General features: G+C 43.1%; 2 protein-coding genes and 1 pseudogene across 6 annotated transcripts in view; 2 read left to right on the top strand and 1 right to left on the bottom strand.

Annotated features, from left to right (window-relative positions):
• The first annotated feature begins 550 nt into the window (after positions 1-550).
• Positions 551-24,853, top strand: part of SLCO2B1 (solute carrier organic anion transporter family member 2B1) — a 166,389-nt gene continuing 142,086 nt past the window's right edge. For all 5 annotated transcript variants that reach the window (XM_061629125.1, XM_061629128.1, XM_061629129.1 and 2 more), the window contains exon 1: positions 551-945. In XM_061629125.1, coding sequence (XP_061485109.1) covers positions 927-945 — 19 coding nt within the window. In that variant the 5' untranslated portion in view covers positions 551-926. The remainder of the gene's footprint in view (positions 946-24,853) is intronic.
• Positions 12,090-13,061, bottom strand: LOC133385746 (olfactory receptor 2AT4-like). The gene has a single exon (XM_061629330.1). It carries the CDS (start codon positions 13,059-13,061, stop codon positions 12,090-12,092), a length of 972 nt encoding a protein of 323 aa, XP_061485314.1.
• Positions 18,096-18,204, top strand: LOC133386347 (5S ribosomal RNA; annotated as a pseudogene).

Genomic DNA, 24,853 nt, shown 5'->3' with positions numbered 1-24,853 from the left:
TATTAATTTAGATATCCTATATAAGTAATATATTAACTTGTGGATACAAGTCCCGGTATAATGGCAAAACAATTATCTGCTTAATCTGGCTTTGAATATAAGCAGAAAATGTCATGCCAAGAATGAATTCAGAAGAACTCCTGAGTGACTCTAGGAAGACTGACAGCTGCTTTGAATGAAGTTTCTCAGGAACAGAACCCTCCAAAGAGGCTATATTCAACTACACTGATGAAGGAAGGGGTCTTCGCAGAGATCGTCCCCAGAGGAAGACCACCTTTTTGAGTGGGTCATATCGGCTAAGAGTAATTCAGAAGAAGAAATCAGATGAGTCTACCAAATTCCAGCAACTCCATAGCCTGCTGAAATTATAATTATTCAATGATATAGGTATGTATGAGATAAGGGTGTAGAACTCTTAGATGAGAAAGAATGGGAGTGTTGTGGGCTGGCCCCATGTTTAATGTATATATTTCCTATCTAAGAGTCTTTACAATACATGTATTCTTCCTAATGTATAGAATATTATACATTCAGATACACAGACCTCCTCAAGTCTAAAAGAGTTCAAAAGGGAAAACGTTTTCTGCTCCTCCCTCCTTTGTTCTGGTCAGTCAGTCAGAGTGCTCTTTGCTCCACAAACAAAGCTGATAACAGACACCTGCCTCTGGTTGACTAGTTGTTGATGAACAAGTTAGCTACCCCCCCTGCTGTCTCTTGCAGGCAGCACCTAAGCAGCAGGTGTAGACAGCAGCTGACAAGGCAACGTCCTTTATTTTATTTATTTATTTATTTATTAAACTTATATACCGCCCCATAGCCGAAGCTCTCTGGGTGGTGGCACAAGACTTTTCCTATAGAAAGGAGACAATTCCCTGTAGTTTCAGACTGATCCAACCTACTACTGCCATGCTGCTGCTGAGAATCAGATGCTTGCCTCAGACAAGGGTAAGATTGTTCCATTTCTTTAAAGACAGAAATCTGTGGAAATGAACTGTATGATGTTGCTTCTTTGCAAAATAACTTCACAAATATTGCAATATAACTTGTATAATGTCTAAGTCTGAATTAATAGCACATTATACTGTAAGATTTGTTAAATGTATCCTGAATGTAGAAGCTAATACTGTATAAGCCTAATATAAAATCCTGAGATAGAATATATATGAGAGCTACTGGCTAAGGCCACTGTAAGCCTTATGGATGCCATTATGAGCTACAACCTGTCAGGACTTTGACTCTGACCTATATGATTCTGATTTACTGGCTGAAGCAAGATACACGTGTGCTTGTATGTACGTAATGAATGTATAAAGAATAAATAAATATGACATGATTTATAAAGTTGTTCTGCTGTTGAATTCCCATTATTTTTCCTGAGATATCCCTAAACCTTAATATGTTATTTGGTGGGACCCTGACCGCAGTTTGCCTAGACAGACTTAACTGCTGGAAAAAAACATGGAAGCTAAGGTGATTGCAACGTTTGTCATAAGTTGTCTGTGTAGATATGGACTAGGGGAGTACACAAGAACCCTCAAACCTGTATTTGTACAAGAAAGATGGTTTGAGGCCATTTAAATAATTTGGTTTATGATTATATAAATGACTTTTATTGTTATAATTATTATATTTTTATTGAAACATTTATGAAATTGTACCATGTATAAAGCATGTTGTACAATGTCTACTGTGAAAAATCTTCAATAAAAATGAAAGAAATGCTCAGTTTATATCTTAATTTTAAAAAAGGTATTTATTGAACTTGTCAAGGATTATCAATACCTCAGCACAGTCATTAACCAAAATGGAGACAATAGTCAAGAAATCAGAAGAAGGCTAGGACTGGGGAGGGCAGCTATGAGAGAACTAGAAAAGATCCTCAAATGCAATGATGTATCACTGAACACCAAAGTCAGGATCATTCAGACTCTGTATGGATATGAAAGTTGGACAGTGAAAAAAGCGGATAAGAGAAATTCAACTCATTTGAAATGTGGTGTTGGAGGAGAGCGTTGTGCATACCATGGACTGCGAAAAAGACAAATAATTGGGTGTTAGAACAAATTAAACCAGAACTATCACTAGACGCTAAAATGATGAAACTGAGGTTATCATACTTTGGATACATAATGAGAAGACATGATTCATTGGAAAAGACAATAATGCTGGGGAAAACAGAAGGGAGTAGAAAAAGAGGAAGGCCAAACAAGAGATGGATTGATTCCATAAAGGAAGCCACAGACCTGAACTTACAGGATCTGAACAGGGTGGTTCATGACAGATGCTCTTGGAGGTCCCTGATTCATAGGGTTGCCATAAGTCGTAGTCGACTTGGAGGCACATAACAACAATAAAACAGTGTAAGCTTGGGGCAGAAGTCCTACATTCAACTATCTATCTACATTAAACAAAAACCCAAAGGAAGCAGCCACTTACCTCTGTTGAAGATGAACAATTCTGTGTTTTTCCTCCATTTTAATAATATAAGATACATCTGCCTAAAGTTAGATGGTGAAAAATACAGAACAGTTAATTAATTTTGAATCCTTTCATTCTCATTTCTGTCCCACTGAACTCACTCTTAATTTTCATGTGTTCATGCTTGAAGCGGGCAGAGCTTATGAGAACTGGCCCACAGAATGCAGGCCTCAGAAAGCTTATTCATAAGTACTTAAAAAGGCTTTTAAAATTTAAAGAATTAGACCAATTCATGTCTATCTAAATACCACATGCTGGGAGTAAATAATACAGAAAGCCATCGTGAGCTTTCCAGTTGCATCTTGCTCATCACTGTGGGTAACAGAGTGCAGGAAGTTTGGTTTGATTCAGCAGGGTTCTTCTTACCATCTTAAAACCAGCACTTAAACAATCAGACACTCTATTTATTGTTGTTACTTTTGAAAAAATAGTGTTTATTCAGAGAAGGAGTAAGTTTATTTTAGCGCGGGGCAGACTTTCTGTGTCAGCAGCTCACTGCAGGATCAGTGCCCTCACTATAAGGGATGGTTTCCTACCACTGGTAGCTTGGCATCCAAATACTGGTGGGAGTTTCAGCAGTAGTTCATGGCAGTTTCCCCTGGGTTGTTTGAAAGGGTCTATGCGAATGACTTAGGTGGAAACTGCAATAATTTCTGTCTAAGGACAGAGGAGAAATTCATTTCAGTTTGCATTTAAAAGGTGAACCTATCTAATTCACACTTTCTGAAACAATATGCAAACCAAAAACACAACCACCTTCAAAATTTGCACACCTTTGAATTTTGAAATGCAGTTCTCAAATACATATATTTGAGGGAAACGGTTTGTAAAAATGTATATAGTAAGCAAAACTGCAGAGAAAAATGCGTATGGAGAAATTCACACTAAAATGCTGATGAATTCTCATGTGGACTTTTTTTAAAAAAATGGAAACTGATGTACAAAGGCAAGGTTCTCTGCACTATTCAGTCACACAAAAGAAAACAGACACTTTCCAGCACAGGGAAACATCAGGAGCAATTTAATCCCCACTGAAGTCACTATGACATCACTATGGGTACAGCGGTTTTGGCCAGCTACTCCTAGCCATACCGTTATTTTGGTGGGGAGAAAGATGTGGGCTAATTCCTCATGATCCACCCTGTGAGAAGGGAGCAAGGGAGGCAAGTGAAGAAAATACCAAGGCCTGCTCCAGTTGGACTGCCCCTCCCACTCCAGGCTAGCTTTACATTGTATATCATTTATTTGTTTTTAGTCTTTTGAAACTGTAAACTGCCTTGGGTGCCCTTGCAGAAAGGCGGTATATAAACATAGTAACTAAATAAAGAAATGATAAGATGGGTATTGAAAGGTTTCCCAGTGGAAGAGGCTACAGAAAGATGGCATGTCTTCCCTGCACCCACCTAGGATAATGCCAGTTATATCTCTGTGTGAAAAGAGTAACAGGAGCATTAAGGGGAGGGATGAGAAACAGAGTTGCTACCAGAAGGCTGAAAGCATCTGGAGGTGCTGGGATGCTGATCAAGTGACCTGATGTGGAGCTGTGGATTAAATGTTTGCAGAAGTGCTATGCCATCTGCCTCCCTGTTTATGCTCAGTGTGTATATTTGTAAATAGACTCAAATATTACAAACAAATGCCATAAGTCTCCATCTCCAGCGATTTCTCCTTCCAAAGGAAATCAAGCTCAGGAGAGAACTGCTTCCCCTGCAACTCCTCACTGCTCAGGGAAGCAGGGAGCACACAGCAGCATTTTACAGATGAAGCAAAGGGAGGGGAGTGTGCAACTGCACCGTTCAGTTACAACAGTAATTTTTTCCAGGGTTGTGTGCTGCCTCCCAGGCCACTACCACCCCTGTAAGGCGAGAGGGTCTGAACATGTACTGTGATTCCTCATCAGGTGGCCATCAAAGAAGCTGGGCCCAGCCTTTGAAGTGCAAATATGTCTATGCTGTCTCAGTGCGGGCACATCTACCATCTTCCACCAGCTGATTATCGGAGTGCAGCTACATTTGCTAAAGACTGGTTCACACTGCCCAGTTACTCTATGCATTCTTGTATACAGCTGACTCATCATATGGGGAACAGTTAATGTGAAACTGGATTGTGCAGGTATCCACCTTTCCACAGTTCTTGGAGCAGGGTTATGCCATCATGGTTTAAAGAACAGGCCTAGAAACAGTCAAGGCTCAGGTCCCCCAAATTCCCAGTGGGTTTGTGAAAGGGAGGTGTGATTTTTGCAGTCTCATTTCTGGACAAGTAATGTCAGACTGGAAAGTGCTTCAGAGAGATGGGTATGGTAAATGTTCACATAAAGTCACCCAACAATAAAATATTAAAATAATATTCTACAAGCAAGGAACTCTCTCTCTCTCTCTCTCTCTCTCTCTGTGTGTGTGTGTGTGTGGTGTGTGTGTGTGTGTTTTAAATATCTGGGGCAGCCGCAAGTCAAATGCTGTTCAAAAGGAAAATTACTTTGCTGTCAGAAGTATGCCTCGAATCCAGTTGCCTTGGCACTATTACTTCAGAGTAAATGTATCTTGATGTAGGTTCTACACAACCTATGAAGAAACACAGAGAAAAGTGAAACCTCATGATGCTCTATAGCCAAATCCAGCTGTTCTTAGATCTCTGGGCAGCAACCATTTATTCAAAGCACCCTTTAGTGAAAACGTTAACGCTGCCCCTCAGTAAAACTCCCAGGGCAGCTTACAACTGCATAATAAGTTTTAAAAAGTGACAATAAAAAATAAAAATCAGCAATTGAATGGATAAAAGTACACAGCAAAAAGTAAAAAATTAATTAAAAACAGACCATAAAATTCAGCAGAACAGATAAACCTATAGCCAGCTTATGCTAGGTGATGGAAACAAAGTCCTATGAGGAGAGATTGAAAGAACTGGGCATGTTTAGCCTGGAGAAAAGAAGACTGAGGGGAGATATGATAGCACTCCAAGTACATGAAAGGTTGTCACATAGAGGAGGGCCGGGATCTCTTCTCAATTGTCCCAGAGTGCAGGACACGGAATAATAGGCTCAAGTTGCAGGAAGCCAGATTTCGACTGGACATCAGGAAAAACTTCCTAACTGTTAGAGCCATACGACAATGGAACCAATTACCTAGAGAAGTAGTGGGCTCTCTCACACTGGAGGCCTTCAAGAGGCAGCTGGACAGCCATCTGTCAGGAATGCTTTGATTTGGATTCCTGCATTGCGCAGGGGGTTGGACTTGATGGCCTTGTAGGCCCCTTCCAACTCTACTATTCTATGATTCTATGTTTGTAAAGCCCAGGAAAATAAAATGCTCCTCACCCAGCACCAAAGTAACATCAGAGAACGAGAAATGAACCTCCCTAGGGAAGATATAACACAGATGGGGTGCCACAACCGACAAGGTTCCTGCCCGTCACCACCTGCCTGACTTCAAATGGTGGGATAACAAAGAAGAGCCTCCCAAGAGGGTTTTGAGAAGGCTCGTGTAGTGTGTGGTCAGAAACGAAGTGGCAGCTCAATATAGCTCCTTAAGAATTGGGAAGATATGTCTTTCCAAGTTTCCAGAAAGTCTTCAAAAGTATCCCATGTACAAATGGATTACAGTAGTTTAATCCTCCTGTGCTGCATTTGCCTTCACTGGGATTTAAGCAAACTAACTGTATGTAGGACTGCAGCTCCAGTCAGAAACTGGTTTTCCTGGCGGGCCAAATAGGGCAAGTGCCTCCGTATCCACCAGTGTTTTGCTGTCCCAGGCACTGCTTTCTTCGTGGTACTTTACCTCTAGGCTAGCAGCTGCTGGCATCCCTCGTGGAGCCACATTTGGCCCAAGGCCTTCCAGTTGCTGAGCCCTTACACAGAAACTTCACCACTGGCTGAAACTGTCATCTTGAAAACATCTGAGCAAGTAATTGCTGGTTGCTTTGCTAGAAAAACTGAGGGGGACGCTCTCTGAAGAAAGGTCAGAGGAATGAAGAAAATGAAGAATCCTGGTATTTTGAAGGGGGGGGGAAATACAAACATAACCACCCCCACCGTGCCCTGCCCCACCCCACTATTATAAGCCTTGACATAATTATAGCCCTGAAGCCCCCCAGCCCTTCCAGGCTCCAAAGGGCAGAGGTGGTGGCCCTTCAGACGTTGTTGGACTCCAACTCCCAGCAGCCCCAGCCAGCGTGGCCAATGGCCAGATGTTGCTGAGCATCTGGAGGGCCACGCACGGGTTCCTCACCCCTGACATGTGGGATACCCCCTTTATATGGGTCTCTTTACACACCAGGGCTGAGGAGGAGAAGGAGCATCCCTAGCACCACCTCGGAGAGCAATAGGCCCAACCAATGCAGGGAAAACCGAGACAAGGCCTCCAGCGGCTTCCCCTCAGCCATTCCCTCCCCTGAAATGGGGCAAGAGGCCCCTCTACAGAGCCCCAACTGCCACTGGGTTCTATGCCCTTTCAGCATTCCAAGCCCTCCACTGCCACTCAGCCCTCAGCCCCGCCCTCTTAGCATTCCCATGGCACCATTCAAAATTCCAACAGACCCAAGTCCCACCCCTTCAGGGCTCCAATAGCAAGCTGGCTCAGATTAGAGTCCCTCCCTCCCAGCTCTTCAGTTGGCTTCTCTTATAATTCAAACAGCATCAGCCACGCCCCCTATGCCCACCAGAATCAAAATCAGTCACCACCAATCAGCTCCAGTGCCTGTCCTATCCACCATTAAGACTCCTGCTCCAACTGCCACTCCATCTTAGGCCCCGCCTCCTTCCAGCAATCAGCCCCACCCCCTCAGAGCTTCAACTTCCTCATTCTAAATTGGCACAGCTGCATCTGCTCCAAGCCCAACCACTTTCCGGTTCCTTCCACCTACACCTGTGTGCTCCGCCCATTCCTGATCCTATATACTTCAAGCTTACGGTTGGCAATTTTTGTTTTCAAAAACTCTGTACAAGTGTCTCTGCTCAGAGTATATCTGCAGTGCTTTTCCCCTCAGACAGGAAGCAGCTTAAAAACAACCAAAATCAGTGTCAAAACAGACCACCTTTGGGCATGTGCAGAGTGATTCCCACCAAAGAGGCCAAGTGGCGAGGAAGATGAACTTTCTGCAGAGGCCTGTAAAGACTGAAGCAGCAATTTATCTTCTGGCTATCCCTTCCATTAAACCTTCAGTTTCCTTTCTGTGGCCCCCGTCAGATGGGTGTTTCATTGTGGGTGTATTCGGCAATATGTTCTTGACACAATAATTGTGCATGAATGGTGGGTTTATTCTGCTTTAGTTTGTTCTGTGATGCTTCCCTGACGCTACTACATTACTGCTGTTTGGAGGGGCTATAGTGGAACAAAAGGAGGACAAAAATAAACCAGAATATTTGTATTATAAAAAGTGAATCATAGAACAGTAGAGTTGGAAGGGGCCTATAAGGACATCAAGTCCAACCCCCTGCTCAATGCAGGAATCCAAATCAAAGCATTCCCGACAGATGGATGTCCAGCTGCCTCTTGAATGCCTCCAGCGTCGGAGAGCCCACTAGGTCATTGGTTCCATTGTCGTATAGCTCTAACAGTTAAGACGTTTTTCCTGATGTCCAGTCGAAATCTGGCTTCCTGCAACTTGAGTCCATTATTCCATGTCCTGCACTCTGGGACGACCGAGAAGAGATTCTGGCCCTCCTCTGTGTGACAGCCTTTCGTGTACTTGAAGAGTGCTATCATATCTCCCCTCGGTCTTCTCTTCTCAAGGCTAAACATGCCCAGTTCTTTCAGTCTCTCCTCATAGGACTTTGTTTCCAGTCCTCTGATCATCGTTGTTGCTCTCCTCTGAATCCATTCCAGTTTGTCTGCATCCTTCTTGAAGTGCGGAGACCAGAACTGGACACAGTACTCAAGATGAGGCCTAACCAGTGCTGGATAGAGGGGAACTAACACTTCACACAATTTGGAAACTATACTTCTGTTAATGCAGCCTAATATAGCATTTGCCTTTTTTGCAGCCACATCACACTGTTGGCTCATATTCAGCTTGTGATCAATGACAATTCCAAGATCCTTCTCACATGTCGTATTGCTGAGCCAAGTATCCACCATCTTATAACTCTGCATTTGGTTTCTTTTTCCTAAGTGTAGAACTTTGCATTTATCCCTGTTGAATTTCATTCTGTTGTTTTCAGCCCAATGCTCCAGCCTATCAAGGTCCCTTTGAATTTTGTTTCTGTCTTCCACGGTATTAGCTATGCCCCTCAATTTTGTATCATCTGCAAATTTGATAAGCATGCTCTGTGATTTCATGATGTGATCTGATTTCATCAGAAACATAAGAACACAAGAAGAGCCTACTGGATCAAGCCAGTGGCCCATCTAGTCCAACACCCAAGTAATGGAAAGGTTACCAACATAATGTTTTAAATTCTGTATATTGTATATTTTTAGTGCTGTAATCCGCTTTGCAACCTAGATGGTGAAAAGCAAGATATTTTTAAAAAACAACAAAAACTGAGGCTGGGCATGCCGTATAGCGCCCCCTCCCTTCTGCAACTTGGGATTCTACCCGTGCTCTGCCCTTCTCTGCAAGTGCTTTTGTTCCATCCCAGCCTCTGATTTTGAAAGTGTCTCAGGAGGAGAGAAAAGGACGTGTGGGCGTGGAAAAGGAATGCTGGAAGGTAAGCCATGAAAGAGAGGAAGGTTTGGATTTTCACTGTCATCCACATGCCCCCGTTTGAACAATTGCTGTTGTTTGTGTGTGTGTGTGTGTCGCAGAGCTTGGAAAAGTTACTTCTTTGAACAACAACTCCCATCAGCGCAATCCAGTGGCCATGCTGGCTGTGGCTGATGGGAGTTGTAGTTCAAAAAAGTAACTTTTCCAAGCTCTGTAGGACTTTACAGCCCTGCCCTCCCAGCCTTGTGTCCAAATTCACACTCAGGTTCTGCCTGCGGGCTTCTCAGAGACACCTGGCTCCGTTGTCTTTTTCTCAACCCCATTGTCACTTACAACTGTGATGCATTATTATCACTGAGACTTCCCTTTGTACTCACAGAATTTTGGTTGCCTCACGAGCTGCTTTCCCGAGTTGCATAAAAGCGTGCAGGACTACAAAGAGAGTGACTTTATCAGGTGATTGAAGAATGAATGGCTATTAAAGGGGCTTAAAGATCACTTGGACACAGGTTTTTGTATTTCGTACTTCATTGATTTAAAAAAAATACTTGTGAAGTGCACAAAAGACTTGGTCAATTAGGCAGAATACAAAGGTCAAAAACTAAATTATAAAAATAGATTGTGATGGCCAAGGAGACTGGATCAGGATCAGGCTCCTTTCCTACATTAATGGGAAGACTTGGCTTAGGTAATCTTTGACCTCATCTTCAAGGTGGGGCCTTTGAAATTTGTCACAGATGACTGGAGAAATTCATGAAATATAAGGCTATTAATGGCTATTAGCCACATTTATTTATTTATTTATTACATTTGTATACCGCCCCATAGCCGAAGCTCTCTGGGCGGTTTGCAGCAATTAAAAACAATAAAAACAAATATACAAATTTAAAACACAAAAAGCAATTAAAAAATTTTTTTTTTAAAAAAATTAAAAACAATTTAAAAACACATGCTAAAATGCCTGGGAGTGCCGGAAAGATAACAATGTTGGCGCCAGGTGCACCTCGTCAGGGAGATCATTCCATAATTTGGGGGCCACCACTGGGAAGGCCCTCTCCCTTGTTGCCAGACTCCCAGCTTCCCTCGGAGAAGGCATCCAGAGGACGGCCTTAGATGTTGAGCGTAGTATACGGGTGGGTTCATGTTGGGAGAGATGGTTCATCAGGGATTGTGGTTCTAAGCCGTGTAAGGCTTTATAGGTTAAAACCAGAACCTTGAATCGAGCTTGGGAACATACAGGCAGCCAATGCAAGTGGGCCAGAATCGGTTTTATGTGTTCAAACTGTCTGGTCCCTGTTACCAATCAGCTGCTGCATTTTGCACAATCTGCAGCTTCTGAACCGTCTTCAAAGGTAGCCCCATGTAGAGTGCATTGTAGTAATCTAGCTTGGAGGTTACCAGAGCATGGACAACTGAAGCCAGGTTATCCCTGTCCAGATAGGGGTGTAGCTGGGCCACCAACTGGAGTTGGTAGAAGGCATTCCGTGCCACTGAGGCTACCTGAGCCTCAAATGACAGAGATGGTTCTAGGAGAACCCCCAAGCTATGAACCTGCTCCTTCAGGGGGAGTGCAACCCCATCCAGGACAGGTTGGACATTCACCATCTGGTCAGAAGAACCACCCACTAGCAGCATCTCAGTCTTGTCTGGATTGAGCCTCAGTTTATTAGCCCTCATCCAGTCCATTGTCGCAGCCAGGCACTGGTTCAGCACATTGACAGCCTCACCTGAAGAAGATGAAAAGGAGAAATAGAGCTGCGTGTCATCAGCATACTGATGGCAGTGCACTCCAAAGCTCCAGATGACTGCACCCAACGGTTTCATGTAGACGTTGAACAGCATGAGGGACAGAACTGACCCCTGTGGAACCCCAAACTGGAGAGTACAGAGTGCTGAGCAATGTTCCCCAAGCACCACCTTCTGGAGCTGACCCGCCAAGTAGGAGCGGAACCACCACCATGCAGTCCCTCCCACTCCCATCTCAGCCAGTCTTCCCAGAAGGATACCATGGCCGATGGTATTGAAAGCCGCTGAGAGATCAAGGAGAATCAACAGAGTCACACTCCCCCCTATCTCTCTCCCGACAAAGGTCATCATACAGGGCGACCAAGGCTGTTTCCGTGCCAAAACCAGGCCTGAAACCCGACTGAAATGGATCCAGATAATCGGTCTCATCCAAGAGTGTTTGGCTATGTTCAAATGTAGGAGGCTGTATTCCTCTGAATACCAGTTGATGGGAGTCACAGGGTAGAGAGAGTGCTGTTGCGCTCAGGTTCTGCTTTCGGGCTTCCCAGAGGTATCTGGTTGATCACTGTGAGAACAGGTTGCAGGACTGGATCGGCCTTTGAACTGATCCAGCAGGCTCTTCTTGTGTTCCTCTTCTTGGCTATTATATCTGGAGTCAGCTTTGCAAAATGGCAACTGCTGCTGTGCTGTCTTCCTTTGCAAGCTGAACTCTGGAGCTACGCATCGTGCTGGAGACTTGGAGAGGGGGGTAGTATTGTAAGGACCCATCCTACAGGTAAAGCTGAGAGGGCTGTTGTGCAAACAGTAGGCAGAGACTCTGTGATCCCTACATGTTGTAACGATGTCAGCTGATATATTCAAAATTCTTCTTTCTCCCATTTTATAAACAGAGGGCATTTTAAAAACTGATTGCACTTTAACATTCAGCTTTCAGAAGTTAAAAAAATGGTAGAAAACAATACCCAGTGAAGTAACAAACTTTTTAAAAAACCAGGATGAACAAATTGGATTGTAAATAAGTTCCAAAAGACACTATATAACCAGTCTGTTATTTAATTACTCAGAGATAACTTTATAGTCAGTGTTCCCAATCTAATTGTGCCTAATTCTCATTTAAATTAATGGCAGCAATTAGTCACGGTTAATTTAAGTCTGGGGCCTTCATGTATCATTCTGAAAGCTTGCCTTTGAGTGTGTAAAGCATTTGAAAGAGTATTCTGCAGTGTCTATACTGATTCCATCTTTAGCCCATGAAATAAAATTATAAGATTGAGAAACTTTTTCACAGCCCTTTTGACTTCCTTGTTCCTCAGAGTGTAAATGAGAGGATTGACCAATGGGGTTAAAATAGCAAAAACCACATTGCTTATGACATGGACATCAATGGGCATGTTGACCCTGTAGGAAAGGTATGCCATGGCAATGGAGGTGTAATATGTACTAACCACAATCAGGTGAGAGGAGCAAGTTGAAAATGCCTTACTTCGTCCTTCTTTGGAGTTGATCTGCATGACAGAGTTAATTATGTGGATGTAGGAAACTGATACAAACACAAGTGGGACAAAGGAGACAATCATAGCAATAGTGAGTCCCAGAAAATTCTGGAAGTTGGTGTAGGAGTTTTGACAAGCTGCTTGGACAACAGCCAAGTGGTCACAAAAGCAATGGTAAACTTTGGGCGTTCCACTAAAGACCAGCTGAGATGACTGGACAACAGCTGGAATTGGGACCAAGAGTGCAGAGAACCAGGCGCTTGCTGCCAGCTGGATATTCACTGTTTTTGTCATTCTGACTGTGTAGTGCAAGGGATTGCAGATGGCCTCATAGCGGTCATAAGACATGACGACTAGGAGGAAAGTTTCAGTCACCACTAGTCCATGGAAGCAATACATCTGCAGGAAACACCCCTGGGCAGAGATAAATTTAGAATTGACTAAAAACATGGCCAACATTTTGGGAATGGTTGTGGTGGTGAGAAGAATGTCTAAGACAGAGAGATTAGTTAGGAAAAAATACATGGGTTTGTGGAGGTTTGGATCTGTGGCGACAGCCACGATGATGGTAACGTTACTGACAAGGATTAAGAGATAAAATACCAAGAAGACAAAAAAGAGAGGGAACTGATGATCTTGAAAGTTGGGAAAGCCAACGATAAAGAAGTATTGAACAGAACCACCAGTGAAGTTGCAGTTCTCCATTGTTTGAATGTGCAAGGTGCCTAGAAAAGAGACCACAGAAGTATACTGTTAGCTGCACTGCCAAAGGATTTAGGATTGCAGTTAAAGTCTTATTATATAATGTTGATTTATTTATTTAGAAGGGTATTTATAAAGTGTCAGCTTGATTCAGTGGCATTTGCATCTTGCACCAGGTCCTGACCGTAATTTGTGATTAAGTCCTGGATCACCTGGTTGGTTCCAAGACCTCACAACTTCATTTCCCCACATAATTGCTGTTGATGTGCATCACATCTAATCACTTCTGCTGAGCATCCACCAGTCTATCTTAGAGTCTCTACTCTCGTTGAGGGAGCCATGTCACCATGCAAGCTTGACTCCCATCACAAACCTATCCCTTTGGATAGTGATCCATTCAGCCAGTAATACTACTCAGAGCCTCCACCGACTCCCATCTTCCAATATGCAAAATGTATAATACACAGACCTACCCTTTCAGGGCTTTTTTCATGAAGATTACGAGAAGATACTGTGTGTGAAGTGCTTATAAATGCTAAGCAATATTACTAAATGTAGATGTTTGCCTCTACAAATATGTTGTTGCTAGGGATGGAAGGATATGTCAGTTCTCGTTCTCTCATTTTTTCATTTTTCCAGTCTTAAATTCAGTTCTCCACATTTCTGCAGCAGTATGCAATTTAAAAAAACACCACACTCATGAATATTCTTCACCATTTTAGGGCAAATTTCTCTAATTGTTTATTTGTTGGAAATGATAATGGTATAGACAGAAACAAAATTAGGATTCATACAAAATATTCATTTTGGATATTGCCGCTCTTCCAAACCAAGCAAATATCCCTTTCAACTAATATTCGTTGTCTTGAGTTTATTAAACAAAGCCTCATAGCTTATCTTTACTAGTCTTTCCAAATTTGGCACCATTAATGTAAGTATTGGAAGCCTAATGATTTCCATTTTGGCTTTGTTTCATTAAGCCATCCATTACATCTAAACCTCTTATTTCAGATTTTGATTGGTTACCTTTGTATCCAGCTATTCCTCCAGTTTATTCAGATGCTCTTTTAACTTCACCAACTGTTCTTGGATTTTCTTAGGTGAAAACAATTTTGTCTGCTTAAATACATATTAGGAGCTTACGGAATTTGTTGCTACCCACTAGGGATGGGAAGATCTGTCGGTTTTGGTCCTCTCCATTTCTCATTTTTCCAACCTTAAGTTCAGTTCTCCACATTTCTGCAGCAATTTGTAATTTCTCATGAAAATTCTTCAGCATTTTGGAGCAAATTTCTTGTAATAAAAATTGCACGCAGGTTTGACTAACGTACACATTTGTGTGAGCAATTTCTAATACAATGCATTTTTGTATGTTATGTACACAATATATGAATTTTGTCAACACTGGTGGGTTGAAGAACTGCATCACAAAATTTGGATAAGTGTGAATTTCAAAGAAAGGCTTTGGTTAGGTTCTTATATTGCTTCTGAAAGTGCAAATTTGATAGATTCGGCTTTAAATATGAACTGAATCAAATTTTTCCCCCATTCCTAGTTGTAGCTCATTACATTTTCTTCCCAGCCGAGAACCTTTACTCATGCAAACACAAGTATGGTAAAAATGCCAGGTTATAAAACCTGGGACTCTGCCCAAAACATCTACATGGTACCATTCTCTCTCTCTCCCCATCCCATCTCTTCTTTGAACTTCTTCCAGCAAGCACTTGAACTCCTTGGGTTGAGACAGACTAATAAGGTGGAGAGAGGATAGGTTTGGAGGGGCTGCTTAACTCTTTTCCCTTTCTTCCCCAAGCTGCTTTTTCAACCATGGAGGGAAATACACAAGGTCAGTATTATTCTCTGGTTGGGTAAAAAACTAAAGGCAGCTTTAAGCATCCTCTCCTCATCTGCCTTTCTTACTCAAACATGGCCTCCCCAAGGCAGCTTTGTAATAAGAAAAGCACAGATGAAAGAATCACAGAACTCTGCAGAACTTGCAGTTTGTACCTTATTCCTCCTTCTGGATTGAAAAAAAAGTCATCTGCAAGTTTCCATTCTTCCTCACTCTCTCCATTGTCCACGCAGTGCTTGGAACTAAACAGCTGCTTTAAGGTGGCTTAAGTGTTAGTTTGTGACCAGTGGGCAGGGTTTCTTCTTTGAACAGCAGACTTTCCCCTAATCTACTTTTGGGAGTCCCGTCATTTTCAAAATTGGTCTAATACGTCATGGGGAATGGAGAGATCGTGCAAAAGTCAACAATCCTGTCAGGGTTCTTTGGATTTTGAGGAGGAAGCCCAGCATTACCACATCAGTTCGAATGGATTTCACCTCAGATCCCGCCAAATGTCCTTTCAATTGTGCATTTGTGATAAGTTGTGTGCATGATGCTACTGGGGTTACCATAGTGATTCTGCTGTCAATACTGTTTGCTCCTGCAAAAGTTTTTGGGCAGTCATACTGCTTCGTTTCCAATCACTACATATTTACTACTACAGTTCCATAACTTTTCACACCATAAATGTTCTGGTTTGTTTGTTTTTGTCCTGCTTTTGTTGCACTATAGCCCCTACAGACAGCAATAATGTGGTAGTACTGGGGAAGCATTAGGACCCTCCGTGGCACAGAGTGGTAAGCGGCGGTAATGCAGCCGAAGCTCTGCTCACGGCCGGAGTTCGATTCCGACGGAAGGAGGAAGTCGAATCTCTGGTAAAAGGGGTTGAGGTCCACTCAGCCTTCCATCCATCCGTGGTCGGTAAAATGAGTACCCGGCATATGCTGGGGGGTAAAGAAAGGCCGGGGACGGAACTGGCAATCCCACCCCATGTATACGGTCTGCCTAGTAAACGTCGCAAGACGTCACCCTAAGAGTCGGAAACGACTCGCACTACAAGTGCGGGGACACCTTTACTTTTACTGGGGAAGCATTACAGAACAACTAATAAAGTGGAATGATATGTGGACAGTCCAGTATAAATCCACCGCTAATCCACTGTCAGTGTGTTAAGAACATGTTGCAGAATACACCAGCAAAAAAAAAAAAAAAAGCTTGGAGGAGCCCTTCCAAAATCCAGTTTAGAATTTGAGAGTGTGAATAGCAAGTGAAAACATTAAGCAAACAAAAAGATACACAGAGGCCAGGTGAGATGCTTGGCAAGGAAATGAGGATAGCAGTGATGCTGAAAGGGCAATGCAGGGCATGGAAGCCACATTTACAGGGCACTAGAATAGTGCTCAACCTCCCTCTGGCTCCCAATATTTCACCTTTCTCAAGGTTCCTTCACAAAAACATGGCCCACATCCACAACAGACATTTATTCCACTTTGACAAGTCATGGCTTCGCCCAAAGAATCCTGGGAAGTGTATTTTGAGAAGGGGACTGAGTATTATTAGGAGACTTCTACTCCCCTGACAGAGCTCCAGTAGCCAGAGTGGTTTAACAGTCAGCCCCTCTTCCCAGAGAATTCTGGGAATTGGAGCTCTGTGAGGGGAATTATGTTGTTCTAACAACTCTCAATCCTTCACAAGCTACACTTCCCAGGATTCTTTGGGTGAAGCCATGACTATTTAAAGTGGAATAAATATCTACTGTGGTTGTGGGCATGGGCTAGAAAGTTGAATTCTTTTAAAAAAACAAACTGATTTATTTGGGATACTCAGTCCCACACTGGATCCCACTAGATGTGTTTGTGTGGCAGTGGGGAACACATTCAACATTTCTGGCTATGTTTCTCACTACAGAAAGCTCTTGGGCACCTTATTTCTAATGGAGCTAGATTGCACAATCTGATTTTTTTCTCTCTCTGTGCCAGACCAGCCCTTTGTCTGCTGTAATATCTAGAATACAACAGACTTTGTATTAGAGACCATGATAAAATCTTAACTCACGTGTCTTGCCAAATAATCTGAGGTTCTTCCCTTTGCCAGTGACTTCCTTGAAGAGGCTAAAAAGGATCTAGCAATGCAGTAACATATATTATAGTGACTCCTTTTATGAGGATTCCTTTTATGAGTAAACTGAACCACAATGTTTGCAGAAATAAATTCCCTGTAGATTAAACCAAGGTTGTTTTTGTGACTCTGCTTCAGACAATCAAAACAATCTTTTTTATTTCTCTGAAAAATTAATCCCAGAGGAACATGGAATTTGAATTCCCACTCTGGTGCTCTTTGTAAGTCAGGACAATGAGGAAAGCTATGCTCCTAAAGTGTATATGAAACTATCACACCATGATAAAATTGTCTTGTGGTTTCAATTGGTGCCATATTTCTCAAGAAATTGATGAAGTGTGCTTGGGATGACAAGTGTTCATCATTCTGATTTGTTATTGTTTTGGTGGTTGGCTCCATTCCATGTTCGGCTCTGTTCGCCTTCTGGTTTAACTTGGGAAAATGTGGACATTTTCAGCATAGGTCATAATGGCAAGCATAATGTGTAAGACAGAGAGACTGGTTAAGAAAAACATATTGTAGGAAGGGCATACCAGTTTAATTCTTGTTCCTTTATATACATTGCATTCTTGAAAATAAATAAATACAATAACAAGAAAAAGTACATTGGCATGTGGCTTTTAAAGACGTGTTTTGATCAAATCAAGGGGTGTAAAGGAGGATTTGTTTTTAATTGGCATTCATGTGCTCCCGTGCAAGGGAAAAAAAGACCTTATCTGAAGACTGAAAATCTGGGTACACAGTCTTATCAGTAGAATTTCCTTTAAGTTGGTAATCTTTGATCATTTCAGACCTGGAATCCATATTTAATTCTATGTTGATTCCCAATGGAATCTCTGCAAATGGGACCCACTCTTAATTTTTGACTATTAGCCTTCTCCTTAGTGCAACCAGATACAAATATGGTAGAGCTCCTCTGCCTTTAACAGTTATATGGTAAAGTTGCCAAGTGTAGCTTATTATGCAGAGGGGAAAAAAACTGCATCTGCTGAAATTGCCCTTTCTGTACAACTATATTGTAAGTCAAAGATCACCAACCTCTCTAGGCTCATGGGCACCTTTGGAGTTTTGAGTGAGTGCAGTTGGTACCCTACAGCCATACTACCCTGAACACGTCTGATCTCGGAAGCTAAGCAGTGTCAGGCCTGGTTAGTACATGGATGGGAGACCTCCTGGGAATACCGGGTGCCGTAGGCTTAGAGAAAGGCAATGGTAAACCACCTGTGAATACCTCTTACCATGAAAACCCTATGAATATATGTATAAAAATAGATTCATAGGGTCGCCATAAGTCGTAATGGACTTGAAGGCATATAACAACAACAAAAACAATTAGTACCATCACCTCTGGTCACTAACCCTACCTGCTGAGAGACAGAGAGAGAAAACATGCACACACAATTTCATTTTTCAAAGGGATCTGGACAAAAGTCAGATCCAGCGGAATTACTCTGAGCCTTGAAAACCACATAGAGCTGAAAGAGGAAGTGAGAAAGAGTGTCACTCTTCCAACTTCCTCCTTCATCTCTATCTACTTTTCAATGGAGAAAAGGGTAACCACCCTCATGATGACTATGGGGGGAGGGGGTCATGGGTTTCATGGGCCACAGAGGAAGACCTCAAGGACACCATTGTAAATTGCCCTGTCCCTCCAGTGTAAGAGCCCTGATCTCCTTTGCCCCTGGCAGCCATACTGCTCTGCCCATAATGTGCCTTGCCTTTTGCTGAGAATGGTTAGAAGCCACCATTCCTCCTGGAATCCACCCAGAACATTTATTTATTTATTTTATTTGTTGCATTTATATACCGCCCATAGCAAGTAGCTCTCAGGGCGGTAAACATGACATAGTTCTGCTGCTGAAGGCAGGTCCAGTTCTCAAAGCTGCCTGGATGGGAGATGTCCTGGAACCAGATGAACACTGCTCTGGAGGAAAAGCAAAGTATAAGGTTAATAAATAATAATTTATCTTTCTCTTTAAAATATCCATAAACAATAAAAATAAAAAGGTCTTGACCTACTACCTGTACACCAGTACTCTAGGAAACCATATAAGCTACTGTTAAATGCCATTTTGTGATCTGATGCAATTAGACAATATAAGCAGAGTATAAGCTCATCTTCCTTTCCTGTTTACACTACAGAAGAAGACAAGGAACAGAGAACGCAAAGACCCATCTTGCTTGAGCAGAGCTCAACTCACCCCTCCACAGGACGCCATCTTGTGTTTGTAATCTTAAGCAGAGCTTGGAAAAGTTACTTTTTTGAACTACAACTCCCATCAGCCCAATTCAGTGGCCATGCATGTACACAACCCATAAGGGCTGCTACCACCCCTACCCCCGCGTCCTCTCCCCACAAAAGCCCTCTGCGAAATGTGCCGGTGGCCACTGAAGTCCTCTTGTTGAGGGGCTGGAGTGCCAGATAGCAGCAGCATACATGTGTATTCACAAAACATGCTGGAAGCACACTGTACCCCTTGTGATGTGCAAGTGCATAGGTGTGACGGATAATACAAGCATGTGGACAAAAGCAGCATGAAGCCAACCTCCATGTGAAGGCAGCAGACCCATTCTTTTCAAACTGGGTCAGTCCCAATCATTTACAATGAGCATGGGTGGGTAAGGGTTTGATTTGTAGAGGGTGCTCCCCAAGTATGAGTAGGTAGGTTGCTGTTGTTATGTGCCTTCAAGTCGATTACGACTTATGGCGACCCTATGCATCAGTGAACTCCAAGAGCATCTGTCATGAACCACCCTGTTCAGATCTTGTAAGTTCAGGTCTGTGGCTTCCTTTATGGAATCAATACATCTCTTGTTTGGCCTTCCTGTTAAGAACATAAGAACATAAGAAGAGCCTGCTGGATCAGGCCAGTGGCCCATCTAGTCCAGCATCCTGTTCTCACAGTGGCCAACCAGGTGCCTGGGGGAAGCCCGCAAGCAGGACCCGAGTGCAAGAACACTCTCCCCTCCTGAGGCTTCCAGCAACTGGTTTTCAGAAGCATGCTGCCTCTGACTAGGGTGGCACAGCACAGCCATCATGGCTAGTAGCCATTGATAGCCCTGTCCTCCATGAATTTGTCTAATCTTCTTTTAAAGCCGTCCAACCTGGTGGCCATGACTGCATCTTGTGGCAGCAAATTCCATAGTTTAACTATGCGCTGAGTAAAGAAGTACTTCCTTTTGTCTGTCCTGAATCTTCCAACATTCAGCTTCTTTGAATGTCCACGAGTTCTAGTATTATGAGAGAGGGAGAAGAACTTTTCTCTATCCACTTTCTCAATGCCATGCATAATTTTATACACTTCTATCATGTCTCCTCTGACCCGCCTTTTCTCTAAACTAAAAAGCCCCAAATGCTGCAACCTTTCCTCGTAAGGGAGTTGCTCCATCCCCTTGATCATTCTGGTTGCCCTCTTCTGAACCTTTTCCAACTCTAGAATATCCTTTTTGAGATGAGGCAACCAGAACTGTACACAGTATTCCAAATGCGGCCGCACCATAGATTTATACAATAGCATTATGATATCGGCTGTTTTATTTTCAATACCTTTCCTAATTATTGCTACCATGGAATTTGCCTTTTTCACAGCTGCCGCACACTGGGTCGACATTTTCATCGTGCTGTCCACTACAACCCCGAGGTCTCTCTCCTGGTCGGTCACCGCCAGTTCAGACCCCATGAGCGTATATGTGAAATTAAGATTTTTTGCTCCAATATGCATAATTTTACACTTGTTTATATTGAATTGCATTTGCCATTTTTCTGCCCATTCACTCAGTTTGGAGAGGTCTTTTTGGAGCTCTTCGCGATCCCTTTTTGTTTTAACAACCCTGAACAATTTAGTGTCGTCAGCAAACTTGGCCACTTCACTGCTCACTCCTAATTCTAGGTCATTAATGAACAAGTTGAAAAGTACAGGTCCCAATACCGATCCTTGAGGGACTCCACTTTCTACAGCCCTCCATTGGGAGAACTGTCCGTTTATTCCTACTCTCTGCTTTCTGCTTCTTAACCAATTCCTTATCCACAAGAGGACCTCTCCTCTTATTCCATGACTGCTAAGCTTCCTCAGAAGCCTTTGGTGAGGTACCTTGTCAAACGCTTTTTGAAAGTCTAAGTACACTATGTCCACTGGATCACCTCTATCTATATGCTTGTTGACACTCTCAAAGAATTCTAATAGGTTACTGAGACAGGACTTTCCCTTGCAGAAGCCATATGCTGGCTCTGCTTCAGCAAGGCTTGTTCTTCTATGTGCTTAGTTAATCTAGCTTTAATAATACTTTCTACCAGTTTTCCAGGGACAGAAGTTAAGCTAACTGGCCTGTAATTTCCGGGATCCCCTCTGGATCCCTTTTTGAAGATTGGTGTTACATTTGCCACTTTCCAGTCCTCAGGCACGGAGGAGGACCCAAGGGACAAGTTACATATTTTAGTTAGCAAATCAGCAATTTCACCTTTGAGTTCTTTGAGAACTCTCGGGTGGATGCCATCCGGGCCCGGTGATTTGTCAGTTTTTATATTGTCCATTAAGCTTAGAACTTCCTCTCTCGTTACCACTATTTGTCTCAGTTCCTCAGAATCCCTTCCTGCAAATGTTAGTTCAGGTTCAGGGATCTGCCCTATATCTTCCACTGTGAAGACAGATGCAAAGAATTCATTTAGCTTCTCTGCAATCTCTTTATCGTTCTTTAGTACACCTTTGACTCCCTTATCATCCAAGGGTCCAATCGTCTCCCTAGATGGTCTCCTGCTTTGAATGTATTTATAGAATTTTTTGTTGTTGGTTTTTATGTTCTTAGCAATGTGCTCCTCAAATTCTTTTTTAGCATCCCTTATTGTCTTCTTGCATTTCTTTTGCCAGAGTTTGTGTTCTTTTTTATTTTCTTCATTCGGACAAGACTTCAATTTTTTGAAGGAAGACTTTTTGCCTCTAAGAGCTTCCTTGACTTTGCTTGTTAACCATGCTGGCATCTTCTTGGCCCTGGCGGTACCTTTTCTGATCTGCGGTATGCACTCCAGTTGTGCTTCTAATATAGTGTTTTTAAACAACTTCCAAGCATTTTCGAGTGATGTGACCCCCTGGACTTTGTTTTTCAGCTTTCTTTTTACCAATCCCCTCATTTTTGTGAAGTTTCCTCTTCTGAAGTCAAATGTGACCGTGTTGGCCAGTTATACATGTATGTTTAATTTAATAGCACTGTGGTCACTGCTCCCAATCGGTTCAACAACACTTACATCTTGCACCAGGTCCCGGTCCCCACTGAGGATTAAGTTTTCCTACTCCCTTCTGTTTTTCCCAGCATTATTGTCTTTTCTAGTGAAGTGTAGGTAGATAGGAAGCCCTAAACGTCCCTCCACATGGCTCATCCAACAGTAACCGTAGTAACTTCTCTCCTTGGCAGCTTTTCTCCTCAGCTGAGCTCCAGTACTAGAAATGAGCTGGGCTGGGAGAAAACAACTTGCAGGGTATTGACAGGATACCTGTCATTTGAGGAGGGGGTTGGACTTGATGGCCTTATAGGCCCCTTCCAACTCCATCATTCTATGAAACCCATGTGTGTATGTGTGTGAGAGAGGAGGTTCACCACCTCCTCACTTTCTAGGTGACTAGGGTGGACCTGAGTTTAAGCAAACATGAATGCCACAGTAATGTTTTAGCCCTCAGCTGGCTTTTTTACCCCCCTAGCTTTGTCACGCTTTCCACTTCACTGGGACCCTTATCTCTTAGTGCTGCTGTGTGTGGTGGTTGTTGCTATGTATTGAATCAGATTGTAGTGTGCATTTCTTGCGCTGCTGTCGGCTTTCTTAGGCCACATTCACACCCTACATTTATTCCACTATTATTCCACTTTAAACAGTCATGGCTTCCCTCAAAGAACATTGGGAAGTGTAGTTTGTGAAGGGTGCTGAGAGTTGTTAGGAGACCCCTATTCCTCTCGCAGAGCTACAATTGCCAGAGTTCCCTGGGAAGAGGGACTGACTGTTAAACCACTCTGGGAATTGTAGCGCTGTGAGGGGAATAGGGGTCTCCTAACAACTCTCACAGACTACACTTCCCAAGGTTCTTTGAGGGAAGTCATAACTGTTTAAAGTCAAATGTATGGTGTGAATGTGGCTTTAGGCTTCCCTAATTTTGTATCAACGGTATTGCTCTCTTTTACATGTGTTGTGTGGTAATGTTTCTCTTTCCTCGTGTTAGCCACCTTTGAGTCCCACTGACAGGCAGAAGGTGGTACATCAATAATATCTGGAGTGCACTTGTCAATAACATCAAGGCCGCCCACGGCAAACGAGCCCTGGTAGAGCTTTCCTGCGGCCTTTTCCTTCCCTCCCCTTCTGCCCCTGGCTTGAGGCTCCGCCCCTTCTCCACTCTGGCCCCACCCACAATGAAACAATGGCCTGGCCTTCCTCTTGCTGACATGGCCGTTGCCCGGGGCAACCAGCCCACAGCAGAGAGAGGCAGGCCGTGGGGTGAAGCAGGGAGGCTGGTGTGACCCTCTTCCACCCCTCTGGGACCCCAGTCAGCTTGTTCAGGAAAATAATAATAATAACAACCCTAGTCTCTACAGGAAAAAGACCCTTGCGGTTGGTTTCTCTGAGGCCTTCGTTCACACACCCTCCTCCTCCCTATGGTGGCGTGGCATTTGTGGCTTGGACCCCCCCCACACACACACAACAGCCTTTCTCCTGGTGTTTGGGGTGGTGGGAGGAGGGACAGCTTGTATTCTGCACTGAAGAGTTGGTTTTAAAGAAGATACATAGTTGACTTTTTATATGCATCGGTGAATAACAGCCTTTTGTTTACAAAAGGAGCTTGTGGCATCTCAGGCAGAGTTCCTTTCCCTGCAAAGTAGAAAGAAGGATTGTGGGTTTTTTTAAAAAAAAAATTAAAAGACACATGGGCAAAGTGCCCCTGTTCATGTGCAGAGTGCCTTTCCCTCACTCCTGAGCTATGCTGTGGAATGTCATGCCCTCTATCTCATCCTTAGCCTGCCTGTCTAGAGTGATGGTAGCCTCACAAGCACTCTTCTGTCAGAGAGAGTACTATGGGATATGTCAGACAAAACCTTAATGAAGAGGGAGACATAGATGCCACTCGAGGCCATGACAAAATGTATGCACAGTCCTTGCACAGGCACCTTGCAAAACAGCAGGAGCATTATGCAGGGTAGGGATGAAGGGAACCAGAGAACGCTCACCCAAGAGAAACTCCAAAATGGAAGACAATGTCCCCTTGAGTAAAAGCTCTTGAGTTTTATTATTGTGCTCTTGTGCAGCTCCCATTCAATTCAGTGGTGACTATGTAAGAGAAAATGAATTGTCTCATTCATTTTAGTGGATTCTGTCCCAGATCTTTAGATTTTGGAAATTTACACAAAAGTTGAAATGTTAAAATTTGAAGAATTTTCTTCCCAGGTTCATTTCATTCTTTTAAAAAATTAATGTGGATTTTGTAGGTTTCCTGTTGGTTAATTGCTGCTGTTTGGGGTGTCTGAGCATTTTTAAATCTGAAAAGACACCAACATCCATTGTATATAAATGTAAATGTACTGCCTTCAAGTCGATTCTGACTTATGGCGACCCTATGAATAGGGTTTTCATGAGGCTGAGAGGCAGTGACTAGCCCAAGGTCACCCAGTGAGTTTCATGGCTGTGTAGGGATTCGAACCGTGGTCTCCCAGGTCATAGTCCAACACCGTAACAACCTATTAATACAGGTCTGCCCCTGTATAGACCTGTAACATCACTTAGATCATGTGTGGTGAAAAATTCTACTGCTGGTACATACCACACTCTACAGATTATCGGTGACCCAAAACCAGACATTTCCCACTATTGCCC

The sequence above is a fragment of the Rhineura floridana genome, chromosome 5 (genome assembly GCF_030035675.1).
Source record: "Rhineura floridana isolate rRhiFlo1 chromosome 5, rRhiFlo1.hap2, whole genome shotgun sequence".
Taxonomy (NCBI): domain Eukaryota; kingdom Metazoa; phylum Chordata; class Lepidosauria; order Squamata; family Rhineuridae; genus Rhineura; species Rhineura floridana.
The sequence above is the reverse complement of the archived record's forward strand: the minus strand, read 5'-3'. Positions and strand labels throughout refer to the sequence as shown.